We start from the raw sequence: 22,788 nt of genomic DNA, 5'->3' as shown, positions 1-22,788 counted from the left end.
AACGTCAATGACAAACTTTGTCCACGCAGGCTTCCGTAGCAGCCGGAAGTGGGTGCGTTGTCGTTGTGAGACAATCCATTAGTCTCACTGTGGGCACATTTGTTAAGTAAATTAAGAGCTTTTTTGCAGAGGTAAGATCCTAATTAAATTTATATATTCTTTATATAAGGCCCCGATAATAATAAAGACGGGTACAATTTGCTGCGCAGTGGAAATCACTGCTTTTAGCTAACGTTGCTAACCCTAGCAGTAGCAGGATGGAAGAGACCGACTCATTGAAGTGTGGAGTTGTACCTACAGTATATGATCATGTGCAATGTTTACACGCGAGTTTTTAGTTAGTCATTTAGTGACTGTGTTTATTGTACATCTGTTTAAATTGTGTGTATGGACAAGTCTGGCTGGATATCTGTGCATTGTTGTGTTACACTACAGTTAGATGCATAGTGTGTATCGTTGTTTTCGTCTTCAGCATTTTCCAGACACATAACAACAACAACGTGTGACACATTTCTAATGTCAGATTTATAATATCGTATTTTGTCTGGTTCAGGTGGTGATGGGTGACATTCGTCAGTCGTTGCTGCCTCGCGATGTGCTGAGTGCAGCCAAGGAGCTGCTTTACCATCTGGACATTTACATCTGTAACCTGGTGCAGTCTGGTAGGCAGCCTCCTCAGGTGGACTCCAAAACCCTGGAGCTGGTGGAAGAGTTCATTCTGCATGCACCCAAGGACAGAAATACCCCAGCCAGGGTAAGATATAAACCTGAAATGCCTGTACACCACTATACAGTATAGAAACACAATAGTAGACCGTAAAGCTAACAAATGATGGCTGCATTGTTGTTCTTTCAGAGGATGAGTGCTCTCCAGGAGCTCCAGCTGCTGGAGATCATGTGTAGCTGCTTCCAGGAACAGAGTCGTGACACGGTGCGTCAACTCATGTTCTCCGCCCTCTTCAGTCTACAAGGCAACCAGGCAGACGAAAGCCGAATGGCACTGTTAGGCAAGCTGGTCTCCATGGCAATCGCTGTGGGCAGGGTTCCCATCTTGGAATGTGCTGCCACCTGGTTACAGGTGAGAATCATAGTCTGATAAAATGTGTGGCTTTGGTGCATTGATTCCTTCTATACTACTCATCCTTCTCTGTGTTTGGACGTATGTATGCAGAGAACACACCGTGTGTACTGCGTGCGCCTGGCACAGGTGCTGGTAGATGACTACTGTAGTATGGTGCCCGGCTCAGTTCCCACACTGCAGAACATCCACAGTGCCAGCCCACGCTTCTGCTGCCAGTTCATCTCTGCTGTCACCACTCTGTACGACCTCACCTCAGGTACTTTGGTGGAATTAACGCAAATGTACAAAAATAAACGAGATCTGGGTCCTCCAGGAAATGGGACATTCAATAATCGCTTTGTCATTTTCACTTGTGTAGAGGAGCTCACCCCTCCTTTAGAACTTCTCCAGATGATTGTGTCATGGATCCAAGATGACCCTCGTCTAGTCCTTATCACCTTCCTGAATACACCTCTCTCGGGCAGCCAGCCACTCAGCTCACTTGATGTCACACCGCTAGGGGGTTTGGTACGCTGGTGCGTCAAGGCGCCACTGACTTACAGGAGAGACAAAAAGCTGGTGTTGACCAATGGCAGCAGTGAGAGCGAGCCGGAAACGGGGCCTCTCTTCTCTGCTCTCCACCTAAGTGTCCTGCAGGTATGTGTTTGTAGTTTACACATACATGCAGAACATTGAACAACATCCCATGCTATTGTCCATCTTCTGCCTCATTTAGGTCTTCATGCTTTTGCCAAACATACTAAATGAGAAGGGGCTTTTTGGTCGCCTGGCGCTGCTTCAGATGGAGTCCTTGGCTGCACTGACCTCTGACCTTTCTCGACTGTTAGACCAGGCAGACAAACACACACACACATCATCCACAGATACACATGTGTTGTCTCAGCTGGCCCTGGACCGACTGGCACAAGCCTTGCAGGTGGCGATGGCTAATGGAGCCCTGCTGTGCTCAAGAGGTAAGAGTTTGGTACGGAGGTGGGGTGGAAAAGAAAAAGAAGCTGGGAAAGTAGAAAGAACTGACTCGGAGAGTTACATTTTATAGAGTACTCCTGCTAGATCTTGGTAGTTTCAGTAAGTGGCTTCATTAATCAGCACAGCTAGCAGTGCAGAGATATCCCTTTTCAGGTTGTGAGACGAGACCTGACCTTCTAGCCAGTCAGAGAAGGTCAAAGTCACTTGTAGGATTTTAAGCAGGTGAAAGGCTGGGTGGAGTGTAATAAAGCAGGGTGAGGGAGGGGTGGCAGGTGCAGTGTTTAGTCTTATGCTTGTGCAAGCATGATTTCATAAACTTGGACATTGTAGCTTTAACTGTAGATTTTGAAATCCAACCCACTTTACATGCTTTATTTCGCTTTGTTTTGTCAGTTTCTACTGTAATGTTTACTAAAGACAATGACGCTCAAGATGACACTTAGACAGGAAAAAAAAAACTGAATAATCCTAGTATAGATTTCAAGCTGTCAGAGTTTGTTGCTTATTGACTGCTGTCTTGCACAACTTAATTTTTACTTTTCAGAAATACAGAAACAACCATAACGTTACAGACAAATGACCCCATCTTGTGTCACTCTTTTATAATTTACATTTGAGTCATGTTGACAATTCAGGGATAAACCAGAAAATCAGTGCTGTACGTGGTGTTTTCTAAATCTGAATACACTCACACCAAATTCTGCAGGTATTTCCACAGTCCTTCAAAAAGACCAGACCCAGCTTCACACTGGGTAAAACTTTTACTCACAGTGCATTCAACTGTGACAACTGGCAGCACTGCCTCAGATTTCCAAACCAAACTAGACAGGACTGCAATTCAGTTGGACCTGTGATGACATTTTTGTATAAAAAATGAATTATTCAATTGTTGTTTCTGGCATTAGGGCCATGTTTCATTGTAAACTGGTGAATTACAGAATTATCATAAAGTTCTTGGTGGTTGCTTGTTCTATGGATTGTGTCATTACGCTGTGTTGTTGTGCGTAAAATGTGTTCTGTTGTCTTTACAGAGGACCTGAGAACAATCTGCTCCCGCCTCCCCCACAACAAGTAAGCAGTGCTCACTGTTTGTTTCTCACTTGCACCACAATAAGTCATTTGTACGTGCAGCTGTGTGATGTCAGTGTTTTTAATTAATCAGTACCCTTATATGAAGAGTCAGTCTTTACTATGCCTGTTCAAGGTCATACAAAGCAACATGTGATGTTACTCAAACCTGATGGAAAAACAGGAGAAAGTACATTTGATTTCTGATGCAGAGATAAGTGGTCATTCTGGGCTACCCCTGTTTTTTTATTTTTTTTATTACTTATTTATTTATTTTAATGAGTGTGCTCTACAATGTTAAGTACATTTCAAACACAGATCAGTTTTAGAACCATAAACATATTTACAGTAAACACTGCTAAAGAGGATCCACTCACATTTGTTCAATCTAAGTGTAGTTTTCATGGATGAATGTGCTTCAACCCTCCGACTTTTGTTGTGATGTGCAACACTGTTGTATTATATAAACACAATTTCTAACGTTTTTGTGCTCCATCTTATTTTTTTCTCCTTTTTAAATCTTCATCTCCTCTTTGTCCTCACTCTTTTTTTTTCTTTTTTGTGTATTTGTGTATCCAGTTTGCTGCAGTTGGTGCTGTCCGGCCCAGTGATTTACTACAACAACATCCACACTCCCCCGCTGGCCTTCAGCCCCCACGCGGCTCATTCCCCTATCGCCTCGCACCCCACACATCCCGCACACACCCCACACACGCCTCATGCCACACACCCCTCCTCACACCCTCAGTACCCAGCGCAGCCTTTCATCGCAGGGATGCCGTTTCCCTTCCGACCCAGCCACTGAAATAAGTAATGTCCAGCCCATTTGCAGATGTGAAGTGTGTGTGTATGTGTGTGTGTGTGTGAGCGGTTGAGTATGAGCGCTGCCGTTGGTTTGTTGTCGCGCATGAACTAACGTGTGTATGAGAGTTATGTTTTAGCACATTTGCTTCTGAGAAAGTCTGTAAGACTAACGTTTGATCAATAAATATTTTTTTACTTAATTATCAGTGCTGTTCTTTTTATCAACCACTTGTGGTCACTGTTCATCAGCTTTCACACTGACAGGTTTTGGTGTCAGAATTTTATTTCAATTCTTTCACAGACCAACATGACATCAGATTAATGTTGCTTATACGTGCACGAGAAGGGTCGAGTGTTTCTAACTGCATATGTTTAATAGAAAAAATATATACTAGTATATACTATATATACTCTTCTACAAGAAATGTGCTGTATTTTATTTTTGACTGTATGGAGCAGTGGCTCTTGTTGGTACTTGGTGAGAAACAGGATCATCATTCAGAAATTCAGAAAAGTCCTGGATTTGACTTTTGTAAATGCAGGGACACCAGTGACCCATGCTAAACACTAAAAGCACAAATATTTAAAGTTAGACTGTTCGCATCTGTCCTAAACTCTGTGTTTGATTACATAACCAAAGATGACACTCTAGTGGCGCCAAACCTTGTGTGCATAAGTTTGTCTCTGTTTTGAGACAGATAGTGTTATCGTTTGTCCGCACGCCGAAAATGCGAAAAAGCTGTTTGACCCAACCCCAAGACCCCAGCTGCCCTCATCCAGGGCGCGAATTGCATCATCCATAGTAGTCTAGTCGTCTCCACGCAGGGTCTGTGATGGCTGCCCTTTTACGTCAACATGTTTGCTCAAAAGTTGTAATTGGAGATTTACTAAAGGCAGTTGGGTTTTGGGAACCCAGCGGACATCCCTGAATTGTGTGCATCTGCTTTTTACCCTGTTTCCTCATTATTTTATGCATGTGTGCCAAGAATGAATAAACGGACACAACATTGAGATGCTTCGAATATTGCTGCTTTATTACAATTAAGACATTGACTACTCGTGACTTACAATCATTTCTTAAATACACCGTGGAACTGTGCCATCACATTGTTTCTCCCAGGTGTACAGTCTGTTGAAGGCTGATTTTGCTGTTGTCACAATCTGTAGATGGTAGTATCTATGGTTTCCCCCTATAGAGCTGATGGGTGGGACGGTGATAAGGATATCTTTTCTTGGAAAGTGATGCACTGCTGTTGCTGAGGGAACATGACACACGAAGATACTATTCAAGTGAAAAAAGGCGGCCTCGTAGTGGAAGAGTTTTTCATCTGTAAAGCATACTGTTGAGCTGTTTTCAGATTCTGTGCACCTGTGTCACCGTCTCACTTTCATCAAACATAACACCAGCCAGAGCTGTTCTGTCTGTGCAGACGCACGCACGTAGTTTAAGAAAACAGCAGATTTTCCACTGGTTTTAAAGGTTTTCATTTGGTTTGGTCAGAACCCCCTTTGCAGGTGTGGGTTGTGGTTGTGTAGGACTTTCTGTGCCAGCAGCTGAATATTGGTTTCCTGTACGAAAGGAAAAACTTTACAAGTCTGGGTCAGAGAGGTCTGCGAGGTACCAATCTTAATTTCTTTATTTAATTTCGACTCACTTTAAATGCAACCACGTCCGTTGCTTGAACTGCTTTGCCTGAGCTTTTATCATCTAAATGTCACAGTGAGTTCTAAGCTTCAAGAAACTAACGGGTGGACAGAAATAGATAAGGATGTTCAGAGGATGCTCTATTTTCACTTCCTCTATCATAAACAGCAACACCTGCAGATCTGATCACCTGCAGTTTCAGATTTAACTGAGCGCCAATTTGAAAATTGCAATCGGAAACTGTCAAACCATCAGGAGGGGAAGACAAAGAACACAAACATCACCTGGCTTTTGGACATCATGTAACTGACTGAACACTTACAATGAGTCCATACTACATGAGGTATCATTAACAAGCTCAGATCCCAGGGTTTTGGGTAAAGATTAGAAGTCCAGCTGTGGTTGAAGTGAGACCCCTGTCATTTGCTTTTCTCAAAGAGGGGATTACCACAGCTGAGTTTACATCCTGATATGCCTGAGCTCATAATTGTCTTGACTTTCTTTCTCATCCACTCCTGTGCTCCTCCAACATTTCTCAGAGATCTGAGTGAGGTTTGTTGGCAGCATAACGATACATTACATTGTTTTCTGTAAAAGATCAGCATATATAACATCCTCTCTAACGTCCCTTTGTTTTTGTGCAATCATCTGTGGCCGCACTTATGCCAACATGCTGTTAAGTTCAAACATACTGCTGTTTAGCAAAGCAAGCGGTAACAAGCTTAACAATTAAAGAAATTGGAGACTGCATCCAAGAGACAAATAAGACGAGTTCGTGACATTTATTCACAGAAGAGGATGATTTTGTGTGCAGGACATATTGCATTAAGTGTTGCGTGTGCGTTTCTTAATCATTTCAGCACAGCGGTTTTGTCTCGCAACCTCCTGAAGTATTGTTACAGTGCCATGAACAGCAGCAACACATCCTGTAGAACGCTTTCAGCTTGCTTTTCAGCCCACATGCAACGTATCTGTCTGAGAGTTAACAATTCAACCCAGCTCACAGAATTATTACCGGTTACTTTACAGACCGCAGCAGAGTTTCAAGCTGTGATTACACAAAAGAGACTATGAAATGTATCCTGACTGGCAGTCTCTGGTGGTGACTTTACATTTTTGGTCTGCGATTGCATGAAACTACAACAACGGCTTGCCGTAAAAAATGCTGTTGAACTTTCAGGACTGTAAATCCTTTCACAGTGAGACTGCTGTTTCCAAGAGAGGACAGGACTAAATCCCCATCTAGTCCACAGGAGATACACATATAGTGATCTTGGGTGTTAACACTTATGTTTTAAAAGTGAACTTATCTACTTAGGCTTTTTGTTTAAACCCACATTAGCATCTCTTTCATATCATTTGATTCAAAGCAATGAGACAAAGAGGACTGGAATGTGGGAAAACGACACTGTGAGAAAATTATTAAAACCTGAGCTCAGACCACCCAATGACTGGTTTACACAAAATACATGTTAGCAGCCTGGCACTAAGCATAAACATGTAATTACTGAAGACATCCAAAAGAAAAATTACAGGGACAGTAATACAACCTTACTAAAGCTGTTTTGGTTTGATTATCAATAATTAAAATGATGGCAAATACGTAAGATTACAAAACTTAGAGGGAAAAAAAACTGTTTACAAAGATTTACTAATAAGTTACCACCAGTGGCGACTGCTTTGCTTCTGCCCACCACAAATACCCAATCACAGGGGTTGCTGATATGTCAACCCTGTCTGTGTGAACATAACATTGGGTTGATATGATGACCCAATTATCAATATTGTCTCCATTTTGAACTGCTGGCATTGGATTTGTGATGTTTTCTGTTGTGTAAAGGCCAAATAGACAACCTCTGCCTTTGCACTGAATAACTTACCAGTGTTGGCGTCAGTAACATGTGGGAATGATTTCCAAACTGTGCATTTTAAAGCTTAAACTCTATTATTAATAGTAATACAGAAGTGGTCCCAGACAGCCTAACTGGAAAAAATCTGTCTTACTTACTCAGCACACTGATGACCAAACTAAACAGACCTTTATTCCCTTTCCTTTCCTCGAGCTGGTATTTTGACAGGTGCTGCATGAAGGAATTTTGTGGATTCCGAGGTCTGAACAGTCCCGGGAACGCTGGTGTTGTGTTTGTTCTTGTTTCAAGGTGAGCAGCAGATGGAAGTCGCCAATTTGTCTGTGACCTGCTCGGGGTCATTCAGATGTCATTGAGATGCAATAAAGAATTGGTTTTATAGATCATTATGGGCAAACCTGTTGGGTCAGTGGTGCAAAGGGACACCACAGAACCCAATCTGTATGTAGATACTCAAATTCGCTACCAAAAGTGACAGTAGGCTTTTGCATTTTTAAAATAATCTATCATTCAGGATTGTACTCTAGCAAAAAGAATTAGCAGTGTTGTCAACAAAAAAGTGAGCTTGCTCATTATGGAATCTTTTACTGTTCTATTTTCATATATAATATCATCTGATTCAGATGATTATTACTCATCGGTTATGTGGAAGTGACCAAATCGATGCTGGTTCCTAGTGTATAATATTTTCTACATACAACCTTCTGTGAAGCCATCAAATAAATGCAGTGGATTCCCAGCCTATCCGCTAGAATTAAAAAGTTAAAGCTACTCAAATGAAGGTGCCAGTTGTGGAGAACTTTGTTTTATTTTAAAAACGATTTCAAGAGCAGACATAGCCATTTATTAGCAGCTGTTTCTTTGTCGCCTATACCTGCTCATGTAGATAGGCTTTAAGATAAAATCTTTGTCTTTTTTGGAGTGATTTTGCCCAAAGTGCAGTGCAGGCTTTGTGTAAAACGTGTATTATTGTATTATTGTATCCTGACACATGAAGGGCAGTGGAGCTTTCTGCAGGGATATCAAATAAGTGGAGGCAGAGAGGCGGGGCTAAGACGAGGAGGAAGTGACGTTATACGTGTGCGTCGCCAGTGGCCGTATAATTGGAAGCATGGTAGTCAAGGGCAGAGCCACCGGCTGAAAGAGACGAGGAGGCAACCGCGTGTCCGAGGCTGTCATAGACGAAGTCAGGCCACATAAGCTGTGTTGAGGAGAAGGTGAGAGCTTTATCTGTCATCAACAGCTAGCCACAGTAGTTCAAACGCAGCGGGAGCAGTGTTGAGGCTTAACGTACAGTGCTTTGTGGAAGGACATCGGTTTTCCCTTTGGAGCTTGTGCTCACAGTAATAACCGGGCGATGTATTTGAATGCATATTTAATTTAACGTTGTACGTTTTAAAGTGTAACTCTTTATTCGACTAGGGTGGATTGTATTAAACCTGTGACTGACTTGTCGTAGCATGTCATAGAAAAGCGTACGTTAGCGCTGCACCACCTGTCACAGCACGCGTTTCCTCCCTCCGCTAATGCAACTGGAGGTAGGAAGGAGCTTGTCACGCTGCCAGTGTAACGAGGACGCCATAACGAGGAAAGCTGCTAGTCACGTTCAGCCAGTCCCCAGGGCCCAGTGAGCTGCACTGTGGTATTGTTAAATACTGTCTGCTGCTCCGGGGTAACATTACACTGTCCCCCGTTTACTGACCTTGACGCGCTGCTTCACGTCGATATCCACCGGTGTGCAGCCTCCAGTCTGGACTGTTGTCAGAGTCATCCAGCCCGCTTCTTGTGCACATGTAAGAGAAGCTGAAAGGCTATTTGATTGTTATTGTTATTTTTATTTTAATGCTTGAAATGGATTTTCTATGAAGATAATGTAGGGCAGAAGCTGGATCTGGTTGTGACTCAGACTGGCAGCAGGTGAACCTGACAAGTCTGGACTGTTGGCTGCTGCTTGTCTTTGTTCTGAAAGTTATTCCTCTTTATCATTGCATTTCAGTGCATGCCTGAACAGTCATGGATTGTTTATTGCATTAATGGTAAAAAGAAGCCTGACTGCAGTAGGACTATAATAATAATAATAATAATAATAATAATAATAATAATAATAATAATAATAATAATAATAATTTACTCAGATTTTGACAAGCCTGGCTTGGTGGGACCTAGTATTATGAAAATTACCCTTGTGTTATAGTAGAAATGTGCTTAAAGCTGAAAAGAGGTTGTTGCCCCGTCTGCAGAGAATACAGCTGCCTCCTGCGATTGCGCTTTTAAGAAGATGTGTGGTATTTTCCTGCTTCACTGTTCGACTTCTGGGTCATTTTCCCATGAGCTGCATCAACCTTCTCCCCAGTGTGACTCTCACATGGTTTCACTGCACAAGGACTCCTGTGACACAATCCCCCCCCCCCCCTGTCGTTCACGTTTCTTAACTGAACCTCTCATTGTCTCTGAAGGTTTTTATTTCCCGATTTCATCCGCTGGATGAAGAAAATGGGTTTTTCGCTACATGCATTGGAATTTGATGTGGGACTCCGGGGGGCACACAGGCACAGATTTTGTTCAAAGTCCTGACTGTAATGGTTGTTTTGTCTGTAATTAGACGATTCAGCTCTTCTTGGAATGAAGAAGTCATGTTTTGGGACCAACTTATTTTTATAAAAATCACATCATGCTATAGTAGCAAATGTGATAAGTGTCTTTTGCAACAACAGCTGAATATACACAAACAGTTGATGTAAGGTGCAGCTTTATTAGGCGACAGGACCAGGTCTTTAACACCATAAGGATAGCTCTTTCTGTTATCATGCCTATGTCAGACATTCAAGGCTGCACCTACTATAATTATGTTTTGTAATGTTGTTTTTCGGGTTGGCGTTAATTGTGATTGTCTAAAATAACTGCTTGTAATTATGCTCGAACCATAAAATAAGTGTTCAGACAGATTCAACGATGCAGTGCACGTGTATTTGGTGTGTGTCAGTTAATTTATGAGAGAAGTGGGGTTTTTTTTTCGCTTTCACTTTGGTTTTATAATGTGGGAACAGTGTCTTCTTCAAACACCTTCCGTAACGTGGTAATTATGAAACAATAGGTACCTTTCGTTTTCAATTGGATTGAGTTAGTAAGAACTCGGTGAGAAAGCTTTGTGAGATTTTTGACCCTGGAAACCAGAGATGAATTCCCTCTTTACACACTGACGGTGATATTTAATCTGTCTGCAGAGCTATGCAGTCCTTGAGGGTGAGCTTTAATCATGCTTAATAGTGATTCTCTTCAGCACCTTTAGTGTTCTTTGCTAAAATGGCAAAACTCAATGGAAGGTAAGAATGGCAGGTTGTTTTTTATTTTAACGACCTTGAATAGAAGTGCATTATCCAGTTAAACCTCTGAGTATTATGCTGTCCTGTCTTCAACCCAACAGTCCACGTCTGTATGCATTTGTTGTTCCCAGAAGGGCGTGACTCCAGTTCGCTCTTACTATCTCTGTTGCACACACGTGCCTACACTTTTTTCCTATGGAGATACAAGTTGTGCCTCTCAGTCGTGGTTCAGAGACTGATACAAGGAAATGGACCTCATCAAGGACGTGACGCACATGCTATCACGTTTTAGTCGGATTGTTAATGTAGTGCTAAAGTGGTTTGTGTGCGTACATACAGTATGAATTACTAATTTAGTTTTGTTGCATTGCCAATATCCATAGGTCTCTCAGCTAAAAGAGCCGCTTATCTGATTATAGTATTAGCTCTGCTGAGGCCCGGTATGTTTGGTATGTAAGATTATAGACATGACTCTGCCCACCTTTACGGATCAATTAGCTTTAGAAAGCAGTTAATCCTGACTTGATACCAGTTGATCTGTACTGGTCCATATCAGTAAGTGTCTTTTTTGGTTGCATTGCAAATTAGGATATAAGTAAGAAAATTTGACGAAGAAGTTCCTTAACTTAGTGGCCTTTATAGCTAGTCTAGTGCTGTTTTAAAGGCCTGACTCTGTCTCAAGCCAGGTCATGCTCTTAAGTTAGTTGTACCTCACAATGCCTAGAATAGCCAGTGTTTTCAGAGCTAACTTATGAGATGGCTAGGTTCCACCATGTCTGCTTTCTCATTTGCTGTATTGAAATACACTTGCAGTACAAGGTTAGGCCTTTTATCTATGCTGTTGGGAGTTCAGCAAGGCCATGCTTTGGCTCTGCAATTTAGGACAGGCCTGCCCGCCCGCCTGAGGGTTCGTGTCCCCTTGGCATTTACCCACACAAGATCTCCTCACGCAAGAGGTTTTTTTGTGCCGTTTGGCTGCACAGCACAAATCATAATCGCCACAAGCAAGAATGTTTGTCTCTTGTCTTACCTCCATTCCCTTGTTTACTGAACATTCAGTCACAGAAGTCATTGAACTGATGCACAAATAAAATTGTGAGCCAAATTAGACAACATTTTGAAGCGTATGAGTTTTGCTTAAACCTACAGTCAATAAAACGGAGTTCTCAGTGACTATTCAGTCCAAAGTTCAGTGACTGTGGCAATGGTTTAACTACTGAAGGGGTACCTTTCACAAATAAGTTGATTGTTAAAAGCTGGTGGATTAACATACTTTAGGGCTTGATAAGATGAAGGTTGTTTAACAGGGTTTGTCTATTTTCTATGAAGGTCTGACGGGGTATAAGAAGTAAGAGCACTCTGTCAAATCATCCAGTCTGTTGTATTTGTACTTGAAATTCCCTTTATATAAACTACATTGGAAGAAAAACTAGAGACCTTACCACTACTGTGCTTTTCCAGTGAACATGACTTTTTATTTTTCCCCAGCAAAATGTTTGCATACCTAATACTAAGTAACTCTATTGAAGTTTTATGTCACACAAATGTATATAATCATCAGCCAATAATATAATCATTAAAACACGATGCCCCTTTCAGTACATGTTTAAGTCATGGAAAACTGGAAAACATTATGGTTAGTTTCAACTTCAGGTCCATTTTTTGTCATGTACATTTGTAAATACAAGAGCAAGTTTATATATAGACTAGCAATTGAGGACATTGCCTTAACGATGGATATGGCCAATGTGTACTCGTGATCCCACCCCAGTTAGAGCCGTCTGTTCAACATAGTAGTCGTGTGGATTCACATAATTATCACGGGTTACTCAAACACAAACCTGAAGATGATCACATGCTTGACTCTTATTCCACAAATCATGGATTATAATATTTAAAAAAAAATAAACAAAGGACTTGCATTTCAGGTCTTGTTTTTCTGCTACGTTGAAACTTTGCTTTGTTTGGCTTGTGATTTGAACTGAAGCTAGTGGGAAGCTAGTCATTCTGTTATTGTATTCTTCAGGAGATGGAGGCATGTAGTCTGTGCCGACCTGTGCAGGACACTGGTCTTTTGTGTCTAGAAACAGGGCCTTCTTTCTAGTTAGCAGCAAAGGAAACCCCATGGTTATTTGGACAAGAGGTGGGACGTGTTCTTTGGACACCTCTCTAATCCCACAAGTAGAAGAGGAACACACTGTGCAACCTAAGGAATTGAAACCCTTAGGAAGAACTCCACCTGAAGTCTTTTCAAAGCATACTTGAATGTTATACTGTATAAAATAATTTTTTTTTTTTTTTTTATAAATACATACTATTCTACAGTGTTCATGTCCATTATTGTTTCTCTTTTTAGAACCAGGAAAAGCAGAAATGGACCAGGCAAGGTCAACAATATCCAAAATTGTAAGTATTGTAACTCCTGTTACAACTTAAATCCTCCAGTAACCGGTAATCTTTTATCTTATATCTTTTAAACATTTTACATCAAAACTTGTTTTACCAAAAAAAACTTTAGAATTTCTTTCAAAAATGTATTTTAAAAAAGTATTTTTTGTGTATAACTGTCCCATCCTAATCCTAAATAATGTTCTGTAACTAAATGCACTGCAGAGTTTTATTATTAATAAAAATAACTGTTGGGCTGTGTAAAATTCCTTTCCTTCCTCAAATGAGCAAACCCCTAAATCATTACTTACTAACTCAGCAACTTGCACACTTGATAAGTAACTAAAATACCATACATGCAAATACTTTTATTCATCACAAATCCACTGAACTATTAGTTTATCACTGGCTAATCTTCAGCTAAGCATATGGCATACAGCGTAGCAATAAAAATGCAAAGTAACACAATGTGTCAGTATTAAGTCAAACTCCCATTTTTCAGAAGGCTTCTGAGAACTGGGAGTGTTTCTTCAACTCCCTGTAATAAGATCTTGTTTAAAAGCAGTACTGCGTAGTGCTCGATGTTCGTGTTCACCTGACCTCCTCTTACAGCTCAGTCAGAAAGTAAGTTCATTATACTTTTTGTTAATTGACATTTATTTTTCTTGCTTTAATAATTTATCAGATAGGTATTTTGAGTTGCTGCTGAGATTTTGTAGATTGAATGCCATGTGCTTAGGTCCAAAAAACGCATTACATTTACATTTTGGTTTTAAAATAAATAAATAAATAAATCTGTTCATGTAGCATTAGGCTTCCTTGTCACAACAGAAGATTGAGCTCAGCAGATGAGCATGTTAAATGGACTTCGTAGGAAGGGGGGGGATGTTGACACTCAAAGTAGATGCAGGAGTTTGCAATCACAAAGACGAAATAACTATTTTCTCTTAATTCATTGTCATTATTTCACTAAGTTTCCCAAATACAAATACATTTCAGAATTTTATAGTCGACCAAAAATGAGTCATGGGTTTCAGACTACCAGATCTGCAGTTTCCCCCGAAATGGTAAGCGGTTGAATGACCCGTTCCAGGGTACTTTACATGAATTGCAAGTGCAAGTTGAAAGATTAAATCAACTCATGCAAGAGGGAGTGGAGTTTTCCTTATTACTGCTAATAAACTAAGGTTTAATAATTAAAGCAATAAACTACAACTTATGCACACTTCCAAAAACTATATTTTTCATATTCTATAGACAAACATTTCACAGCCATAATACATATTTCTGTGTATCTTGTGTCTCGAGCTTTTGGTTTTACTTTAACTATCATTAGGAGCGGACCTAAAAAGGGGAACAATAGCTAATGGCGCACACGCTGACTTGGTTGAAACCCTTAATCTCACTTATAGTTCTCTCAAAACTTTGTAAATGTGCTGAAATTTAAGTGAGACTTGGCACTAAATGTGCCAAAAACCTAGGAAAATGTTTAGTTAACTGTCCAAATACTTAATATTGTCTGCACACAAGCGATACAGTATATAATAAACCTTTCTCAACTTTTCTGGCATTAGTTCAACGGGGAGCCGCACTCCTACACACGTTTCAACCTGACCCAGAACATGGAAGGTGACAACAGCCAGGTCGAGATGAAGCTGTCATCTGACGTGGATGAGGAAGTTGGGGGAAATGGGGTGGGAGACCACCTCAATCACAACTCCAATCGCAAACCCTACGTGGCTCAAAAGTTCGGACGCACACCCAAGAACCTCTGCTTCATGGCGGCTGCGATTTTCCTCATCTTTCTCATTGGTAAGAGAGGCCATCACTCTTAAAAACATGTAGCACAGAAGCAAGACGCTGAAAAAAATAGCCCTACTTGCCAAATGTCTTAATAAAGTTTACCACTCCACTAAGCTGCACCACCTTAAGACTCCACCGCCCTCTACAACCTCCAGCTGCTGTAGCCAACAACAGCAAACATTATTTTACACTTGTGTCAAACAGATGTTTGCTGACCTGTTCAGAACACACAGGAATGTCAATGAGTGCATGAGCTGTGGTGTTTGCAACTTTCTGCTGTGCTCTCTCTCTCTGTCTCTCGGCTGTTGGAGTAAAATGTACTTTAGTAGAAATAAGACGGTACACGTTCTACACTCAGTAGTTGGCTGTAATTTGATGTCTTCAGTTTGATCTGTGCCATACTCTGTCATTGCTGTTGTTCCTGCCTCTCTGTTGTTCATTATAACAAATCGACGCTTTCTTCAGGGTACTTGATTGGCTACCTGGTTCATCGGAAGAAGGATTTGAGTCCTAGCTGTTCAGCCTCTGCGCTTCCTTTTGCAAACCCTCCTCCCCATGAGACGGGGGCTGCCCCACTCATGGACTGGGACAAAGTCAAAGAGCTCCTCGCTCAAAAACTCAATGCAAACAAATTTGAAGCTGCCTTCATGTAAGTGTAAACTCTGCACACTGCCTGTTGGGCTTCTTCCTAAAATGTACATTTTGAGTTAAAGTTAATGTTTCCTCTCTGCTCCACTTTATTTATTTATTTATTTTCCCCCCCCTTTCTCTTTAGGGAGTTTAACAGTGAAAACCACCAGGCTGGTTCTCCTGGCGATGAAGATCTAGCGAACAAAGTGCTCACGAAGTTTAAAGAATATGGCATGAACCCTTGGACAGATGAGCACTTTGTTAGGGTTCAGGACCCCCCAGCTTCTGGCACCAACAAAATTACCTTTAAAGGGACGAACTTTCGTCCAAGTGGTTTCCTGTCTTACAGTCCCAGTGGACGAGTAACGGTAATCTACAAACAAAATAAATGAAGTATATTTAAAACAAAAATAAGAAGAGAAGAATAACCAATGGTTTCCCCCCTCCCCCCCAGGGTGCGGTTGTGTATGCAAATTTTGGGGAGGAAAGTGACTTGGATTTCCTGGAGGACAAGAACTTCAACCTGACTGGCAAAGTTGTGCTGGTCAGAGCTGGAAAGATCAGCTTTGCTGAGAAGGTTGGTGGTTTAGTATGAATATCATGACTTAGTATAAACTTTTCTCTTCTTTTTCTCCTCAGTGCCTCTACAGTTTATATTTACTGAAAATGTTCTTTCCTGTACTATTTATTTATTCTCTTCTTGCTTACAGGTTGCCAATGCTGCCAAAAGGAAAGCCGCTGCTGTACTGATCTGCCCAGGCACCACTGATGACTCTATCGGAGATAACATCGAGCTCTTTGGACATGTGAGTGTGGACAGTTTGTTCAGTGCACTTATGATATGAAATTATCAGACAGCATGGTGGCTTTATAAGGCAGGGGAATTTAAACGTGTGTTTGTTTGTTTTTTTATTTATTTTTTTCTATATGGAAAATGCTTTAGATGTCCATATTAAAACTCAAGGAGACACAGAGTACGTCTAAGGCTCCAAGCTGACGAAAGCCTTCAAACATAACTGTCAAATCATAGCTGATGGCCAATTTTCTTTTTTTTTTTTTTTTTGTCGTAGGTCCACATGGGTTCAGGGGATCCCTACACCCCAGGCTTCCCCTCCTTCAACCACACCCAGTTTCCTCCTGTTCAGTCCTCAGGCCTACCAACAATCCCCGCCCAGACTATCACAAAAGGCATGGCTAGCAACATTCTGCGGTATGACTTGCATCTTGTCGATTTTTTTACTACTACTACTACTACTACTACTACTACTACTACAGCTTTCATTACAGTGCCTCGTCTCTCAACTTCAAATATTCTCTTGCACCAAGATTGTTCCTGCAGTTGCTCACATAGTGTCACTGTGTTAATTTCAACCCACAGGCAGCTGAGTGGTCATGAAATTCCAGCTCAGTGGAAAGTCTTCGGTAGCCTGGGAGATGAAAAAGATGTTATTACTGTGGAGGTGAATAACACTCTTACAGAGAAAAGGATAAATAACATCTTTGGGGTCATCAAAGGCTTTGTGGACGCAGGTAAGATATAATATAAGGATAATGAGAGATGGGGTGTTTAGAAATTTGATTTAATGAAAAGAACGCAAGGGATGAATGTCTTGTCATGTTTTATTTTTTTTTTTAAGATCGCTACGTGGTTATCGGTGCCAAGAGGGACGCAAGGGGTCCAGGTTTTGCTGCTTCGACTGTTGGTACCAGTGTCCTCGTTGAGTTAGCTCGTTCCATCTCAGACATGGTGAAGAATGGTGAGTCTCATGTGGTCTCTGATGTTTAGTCTTCAATGGAAGACCATGTTGCATGTTTGAAGGGGGATAAAGATTATATTTATTAAAAATCTGGTGACTGAGGGCATCGTCCTTTTTGTTAATGTGCTTTTTTTTTTTACCCTCTTTGACAGATGGATTCAAACCAAGGAGGAGCATTGTGTTTGCTAGTTGGAGCGGTGGAGAATATGGGAGCATTGGTGCCACCGAGTGGTTGGAGGTGAGAACTGTGTAACTGAATTTTCTCTCTCTTCTGATTTTCTCTATAGCTGCTTCTTGAGCTGTTGCTGATTGGTATTTGTACTGTTCCCTAATTCAGTCATTCAATGTGTTTGTATGTCCAGGGTTATCTTTCTTCCCTGAGCATGAAAGCCTTTTCCTACATCGACCTGGATGGAATTGTAACAGGTATTTCTTGTCATTGCTGATCTTTAGATTTGAAAAGGGACACTTTTAGTGAGTTAGTGCAGACTTGAAAACAAAATATTGGACTCAGGCTTATGTGGTTACCAGAAACCCAACTCCAAATTATTTACAACATTGCTACAGATCTGCTGAATGTGTGAATAAGCAATTCTTGGCATAAACATTTGACACATCAACTTAGACAGATGATTAAAACACAAATATTTCATTCAATTCTTGTCTCTGTTGTCCCTAAGTGGCCAAAAAAACGGTAAAGACTGATTTATTACCGTCACACTTAATCTCATTCTGATAAAGTGTCATAATTAATACAAGTCTTCTTCTTAAGGTCGAAGTACATTTAAAGTAGCGGCGAGTCCCCTTCTGCACAGCCTGATTGGAAGCACAATCAAAGAGGTAAATCCACAAGAGTAGAGCTATGAACACAGCTTGTAGGCAGTTCATATGTCATTTTATTTATTCAAAAGGATGGTTAACTAAAAATGTTATTCTCCACAGGTGAAGTCTCTCAACAAGGATGCGTCCATGTTTCCTGATTTAACTGGCAGCTGGGAAACAAATGTGTAAGTATGACCAGGAGGTTTGCAACCACATTCAGTGTCGGCATTTATACACTTACTGGCTAATTTATTAGGCACACTTGCACAATTTAATGCAATCTAACACAGCAGCTCTGCCATGAATTCTACTTTTACAAGGTTATGAATTCTCAGTTGAAAGGTAATTCTATTTATAGAGGTCGTTAGAGTCAAACTGGAGTGCATTATATTAAGGGTTTTTTCTAACATTTTGGCTCCTTCATTTATGTAAATAAGGAGCCCAAAATATTAAACCCCTCTCAACATAATGCACTCCACTGCGACTCCACCATAGACTGTGACCTCATGACCATACAGTAGACATGTCTTACATTTCCATGACATCCAATGTTCTCACAAGTATCATATCTACTGCTGGAATGTGTAGACTTGTTGTCACGCTCGTGTTTGGCAAATTTTCCCTCTTTAATCTTATTCAGGTTCGAGCCTTTGAAATTGGACAGTGCTGCGTATCCTTTCCTTGCCTTTTCTGGGATTCCATCAATCTCATTTAGACTGACCTCGAATGACTTGGTAAGTAGAAGTTAAATAAATCTTTTTGGAACAATAACCAGAAAACCTTTTCCATTGAACCATTATGTCAAAGTTTGCTCCGTCTTGATGTACATTTGATTTTTGAACTAATGCTCAGTACATTTTGTTTTTTGCCTTCGCAGGATTACCAGTACTTTGGGACAGAGCTAGACAAGTGGGATAAGCTGAACCTGATCACAGGAGCCAAGGTTCCTCACCTGACTCAAGTAGCAGCCCAGTTCGCAGGTCATATCGCTCTGAGGCTTGTCCATGATCATCTGTTGAGGATGGACCTTGCCAAGTACGACAAGTTTATACGTGCTAAAGTGGTTCAGATCAATGTTAAAGTCAAGAACGTTCAGAGGGTGAGTGTTGAAACCAAGGTCATTTTTACATTTATCTATTTGAAGACATGTTTTTAAAGAAAGCAATGCTGACATGCATTTTTACAGCTCTATACCACTGTGGATGTTATGTGTGCTTCCAGATGCAGCCCCAGCTGTTGCCCAAGGCCCTGACAATGCAGTGGTTGTTCTCAGCTTCGGGCTCTTACAGCCGCGCCTCTCGCAGTCTGGCAGCCGACATCGAGAACAGTGATCTGGAGGACATTGAGATGTGCCGCATCCTCAATGACCGCATCATGACAGTAAGAGCTGTGCAGTTTAGGGCTCATTGTTAAGATCTTGGTGCACAGTCTGCATAGTGGGATGTTTTCAGAATTATGATTTCTCTAAAAGTTATAGTGGAGGCGTTGGATTAACCACCCTACAGATGCGGCGTACAATAACTAGAGATATTTGGTTAAAAATAGTAAAGGCATTAGTACAGTGGAAATGTGTAATTTCTAAGAAAAGCACTACAAAATGTAGCCAAATACTACACCTGCAGTAACTGTCCTGTGGCTTGGTAATCTGTGGACTTCAGCACGCTGTTACATTCTCCATCATCTTGTGTTCTTTGTTTTCATAGGTGGAAAGGAACTTCCTGTCACCCTACGTGTCTCCAAGGGACAGTCCTTTCCGCCACATCCTGCTGGGCTTTGGACCTCACACACTTGGTGGCCTGTCTGACCACCTCCAGGCCCTGAGGAGCAACAACAACAACAACTCCAATGCTGATGTTGAGCTGTTCAGAAACCAGTTTGCCCTGGCGACCTGGACCCTTCAGGGCTGTGCCAACTCACTAGCAGGGGACATCTGGTCTTTGGATAATGAAATTTAAAATGGAATTTTCCCTCCCCCCTTCTTTGTTCATGGTTTGGCCTCCTAACACAGCTGGCAGTTTAATAACTAGGCTAGTATAGTCACAGGTTTGCAGCTTTTAAATTAGCCTTAGAAAAGGATAAAAGGGTAAAAGTGGAGCTGCTTTTTATACCATCATCACCTGTAATCATTTGTGTTACATAATTTGACATATCAAATATAAGCTGCCTCGTCCCCTTTCTCCATAAAGCTGAACTTTAATGGGAAAGCAGTACTTTAAAAAAAAAAAAAAAACTAAAACTAAATCAAAAATAATTTTTGTTTGTTCCCATGCTGGAGAAAATAATTCTCTAATCATTTTTCCACATGGTTCTTAGTACTTTGAGTACTTTGGTGCTACTAACAACTACCTTCATAGGCCCATGTTTGTGTTGGCATATGAAAAATCTGAAGGTAGTGTAAGTGATGCTTCTTTCAGCACAGTGTCAGGTCATAATAGTTTTCCAGCTCAGAGATGAATAGAACAAAAAAGGTTTGATTTCAAATAAGCTAATGGCCATGATTATGATGAATAATTTCAAAACTGCTAGTATTTCCACTGCTGCTGTAGCCTGAGCTGGTTTGTGTTGGTAGCTATAATTTCATACTGTGCTGAAATGTGCTACTGGACTCACTGTCAGAGATTCAGAAGTTGCTGGAAGGACTGAAAACGACTTTACATGCGCAGAGCACACCTCAAATTAGATTTGGAACAGTCAGCTGTTGTTGCACCGTCCAACATTTGAGATGCATTAATTTCTCAAGAGATGTCCTTCCATATTTACATGCAACAATTTAAAAAAAAAAAAAAAAAAAAAAAATCAGAATTTGTTAATGATCTGAATCATCCACCTCCTGACATGAGAACAAATATCCCTTTCAAAACTCAAGGGAGGAGGTCTCTAATCATGTGGCACTGAAACAGAAACCGTACGTCTATTTATTTTGTAATTTATTTATCAGTGGCAGGGTTCACTATAAATAGTTTTTTATCGCCTTTTATAAAATTATGTGTAATTATCGGGAGCAGTGCCTTCCATAATTATGACAGTTATACTGTCGAAATAACAAAAGCAGCATCTGCTTAAAGGAGGTGTACATGTTGACTGACGGGCGGTAATGAAACTTAGAAAACTGCTCAACTCTGAGGTTGAGAGCCCCCCCCTCCCCCCTTTAACTGACACCAGGCTTGTCTTTTAGCAAGACCAGATCACATAAGACACCTCACCGTATTTACTGAGCAGTTCTGAAAGTTTCCTGCTGGTCCCTTGGTACATGTACACTCCTCATCCTCACGGCATTATCGGGAGCAGTGTCTTTCATAATGTGAAACAAAAAGGTAGTTTTTGCCTACCAGTGTGTGTGTGTGTCCATATCGGAGGCAGTGCCCTCCATATTTCACTGTAGGGGTGGAAATTTTATTATCGGGAACAGTGTTTCCCATAATGTGTGTATATATAAATTACATTTCCCCTTAATGCACATGTTGTCTGCATCTTTAGATCCCTTCTATGATGTTTCCACACTATCTTCATTGTTCCTATGTAGTTTCCTACTTGTGGCTTCTGCTCACACATCTGAAAAATAGTGATCAGCTTTAACGTCAAATTTCATGAATATTATTTGTCTTATGTCTCTTCTTTGGGCTGCATATGGAACTGATTTAAAGGGTCTTTTGCTTCGAAGCAAACGTGTTTCAAAATATGTTTGGGTCAACTGTGGTTACAGCGGTGTGGTTGAGCATTTCCAGAAAAGATCACCTCTCTGGAAGATATAGCTCATGATTCAGTTGGTGTGAAAGTACATTGTATCTTCTTGGATGTGTTCATTTGTTATTGTTGAAGAGATTTCCTTGTGCCTTGTTTGTTTCATGAATGCAATCATAGAGCTGAGTTTCTATGTTACTTAAGTTTTGGCTGTGGGTGTACATTTGGCTCGTTTAGTTTCATATTTACATATTTCTTTTTTCCTACCTGTTGTCTGCTAGAATCAAATGTTACTTATGTAAAGGCCAGTTACGCTACAGCACATTTAAATTACAGGAAGATTAAAAATCTAAATAACGTAAATGGATTTAAAAATGATGTGAATGTTACAGTAGGTGATGTGGTTTTCTTTAGCTAATTTGCTAATGTCTGGCCACATTGTCATTTCTTTTCAAAAATTGTATTATGAAAACCACTGGCTATAGTCCCTCTATAGAATAGATGTTCAATCACCAGGAAGAAAATAAACTAAATCTGCACCCCTGTCTGAGGATGTGCAAAATTAGTTTTCCTTTAGAGGGCATTCAAAATTCAGATGACTTGGTTAAACAATGTGCTTTGTTTTTCTCAGACTGTATACAAGTTTACTTAGATTTGTGTTTTTGCTGCAATAAACAATCACAAACTGAGTGTTTCTCGTATCTGTATCACAACTAGGGTGACAAATAAAAAAAAATTTATGTGATACTTAATGAAATCTTTACCTTTTTAAATTTAAATCATGCACAAAAATGTAACTAAATGATTTTTTATACAAGCAACAAGATAATTAATGTAAATAATGATATGAATTCTTCAACAGTCTCATCCTTGCAGACCATGCTGAGAACATGTCAGCTGTAGTGACATCCTTTGACCAGACGATGGAGACTAAAGTTGTTTTAGTGCT

The 22,788-nt window shown here is 40.6% G+C and overlaps 2 protein-coding genes across 3 annotated transcripts; both read left to right on the top strand.

The window, feature by feature from the left end:
* The first annotated feature begins 22 nt into the window (after positions 1-22).
* On the top strand, positions 23-4,122 carry c17h7orf26 (chromosome 17 C7orf26 homolog). The gene is made up of 8 exons (XM_026373573.1): positions 23-131; positions 554-754; positions 857-1,078; positions 1,172-1,337; positions 1,440-1,717; positions 1,797-2,034; positions 3,082-3,121; positions 3,698-4,122. Exons 2-8 carry the CDS (start codon positions 560-562, stop codon positions 3,921-3,923), a joined length of 1,365 nt encoding a protein of 454 aa, XP_026229358.1. The 5' UTR covers positions 23-131; positions 554-559; the 3' UTR covers positions 3,924-4,122.
* A 4,409-nt stretch (positions 4,123-8,531) lies between these two features.
* Positions 8,532-22,528, top strand: tfr1a (transferrin receptor 1a). Of its 2 annotated transcripts, none has more exons than XM_026373889.1 (18): positions 8,532-8,652; positions 13,115-13,164; positions 14,721-14,958; positions 15,415-15,598; positions 15,725-15,947; positions 16,034-16,156; positions 16,290-16,385; positions 16,650-16,789; positions 16,958-17,109; positions 17,217-17,336; positions 17,489-17,574; positions 17,699-17,762; positions 18,109-18,176; positions 18,279-18,343; positions 18,799-18,892; positions 19,036-19,257; positions 19,380-19,538; positions 19,862-22,528. In XM_026373889.1, the coding sequence occupies exons 2-18, from the start codon at positions 13,132-13,134 to the stop codon at positions 20,111-20,113; spliced, it is 2,319 nt and encodes a 772-aa protein (XP_026229674.1). In that variant the 5' UTR covers positions 8,532-8,652; positions 13,115-13,131; the 3' UTR covers positions 20,114-22,528. The 2 variants fall into 2 exon arrangements, with proteins under 2 accessions (XP_026229674.1, XP_026229675.1); XM_026373890.1 differs by lacking the exon at positions 8,532-8,652 and adding an exon at positions 9,012-9,228.
* Positions 22,529-22,788: the final 260 nt, after the last annotated feature.

The sequence above is a fragment of the Anabas testudineus genome, chromosome 17 (assembly GCF_900324465.2).
Source record: "Anabas testudineus chromosome 17, fAnaTes1.2, whole genome shotgun sequence".
In the NCBI taxonomy this organism is placed as follows: domain Eukaryota; kingdom Metazoa; phylum Chordata; class Actinopteri; order Anabantiformes; family Anabantidae; genus Anabas; species Anabas testudineus.
The sequence above is the reverse complement of the archived record's forward strand: the minus strand, read 5'-3'. Positions and strand labels throughout refer to the sequence as shown.

Coding starts and splice junctions, on each gene's coding strand:
- tfr1a (XM_026373889.1), top strand. CDS start 13,132: ATGGACCAGGCAAGGTCAACAATATCCAAAATT. Junction 14,959..15,414: donor TTTCCTCATCTTTCTCATTG/GTAAGAGAGGCC, acceptor CGCTTTCTTCAG/GGTACTTGATTGGCTACCTG. Junction 15,599..15,724: donor AAATTTGAAGCTGCCTTCAT/GTAAGTGTAAAC, acceptor CTTTCTCTTTAG/GGAGTTTAACAGTGAAAACC.
- c17h7orf26 (XM_026373573.1), top strand. CDS start 560: ATGGGTGACATTCGTCAGTCGTTGCTGCCTCGCGATGTGCTGAGTGCA. Junction 1,079..1,171: donor GTGCTGCCACCTGGTTACAG/GTGAGAATCATA, acceptor GTATGTATGCAG/AGAACACACCGTGTGTACTG. Junction 1,718..1,796: donor TCCACCTAAGTGTCCTGCAG/GTATGTGTTTGT, acceptor TGCCTCATTTAG/GTCTTCATGCTTTTGCCAAA.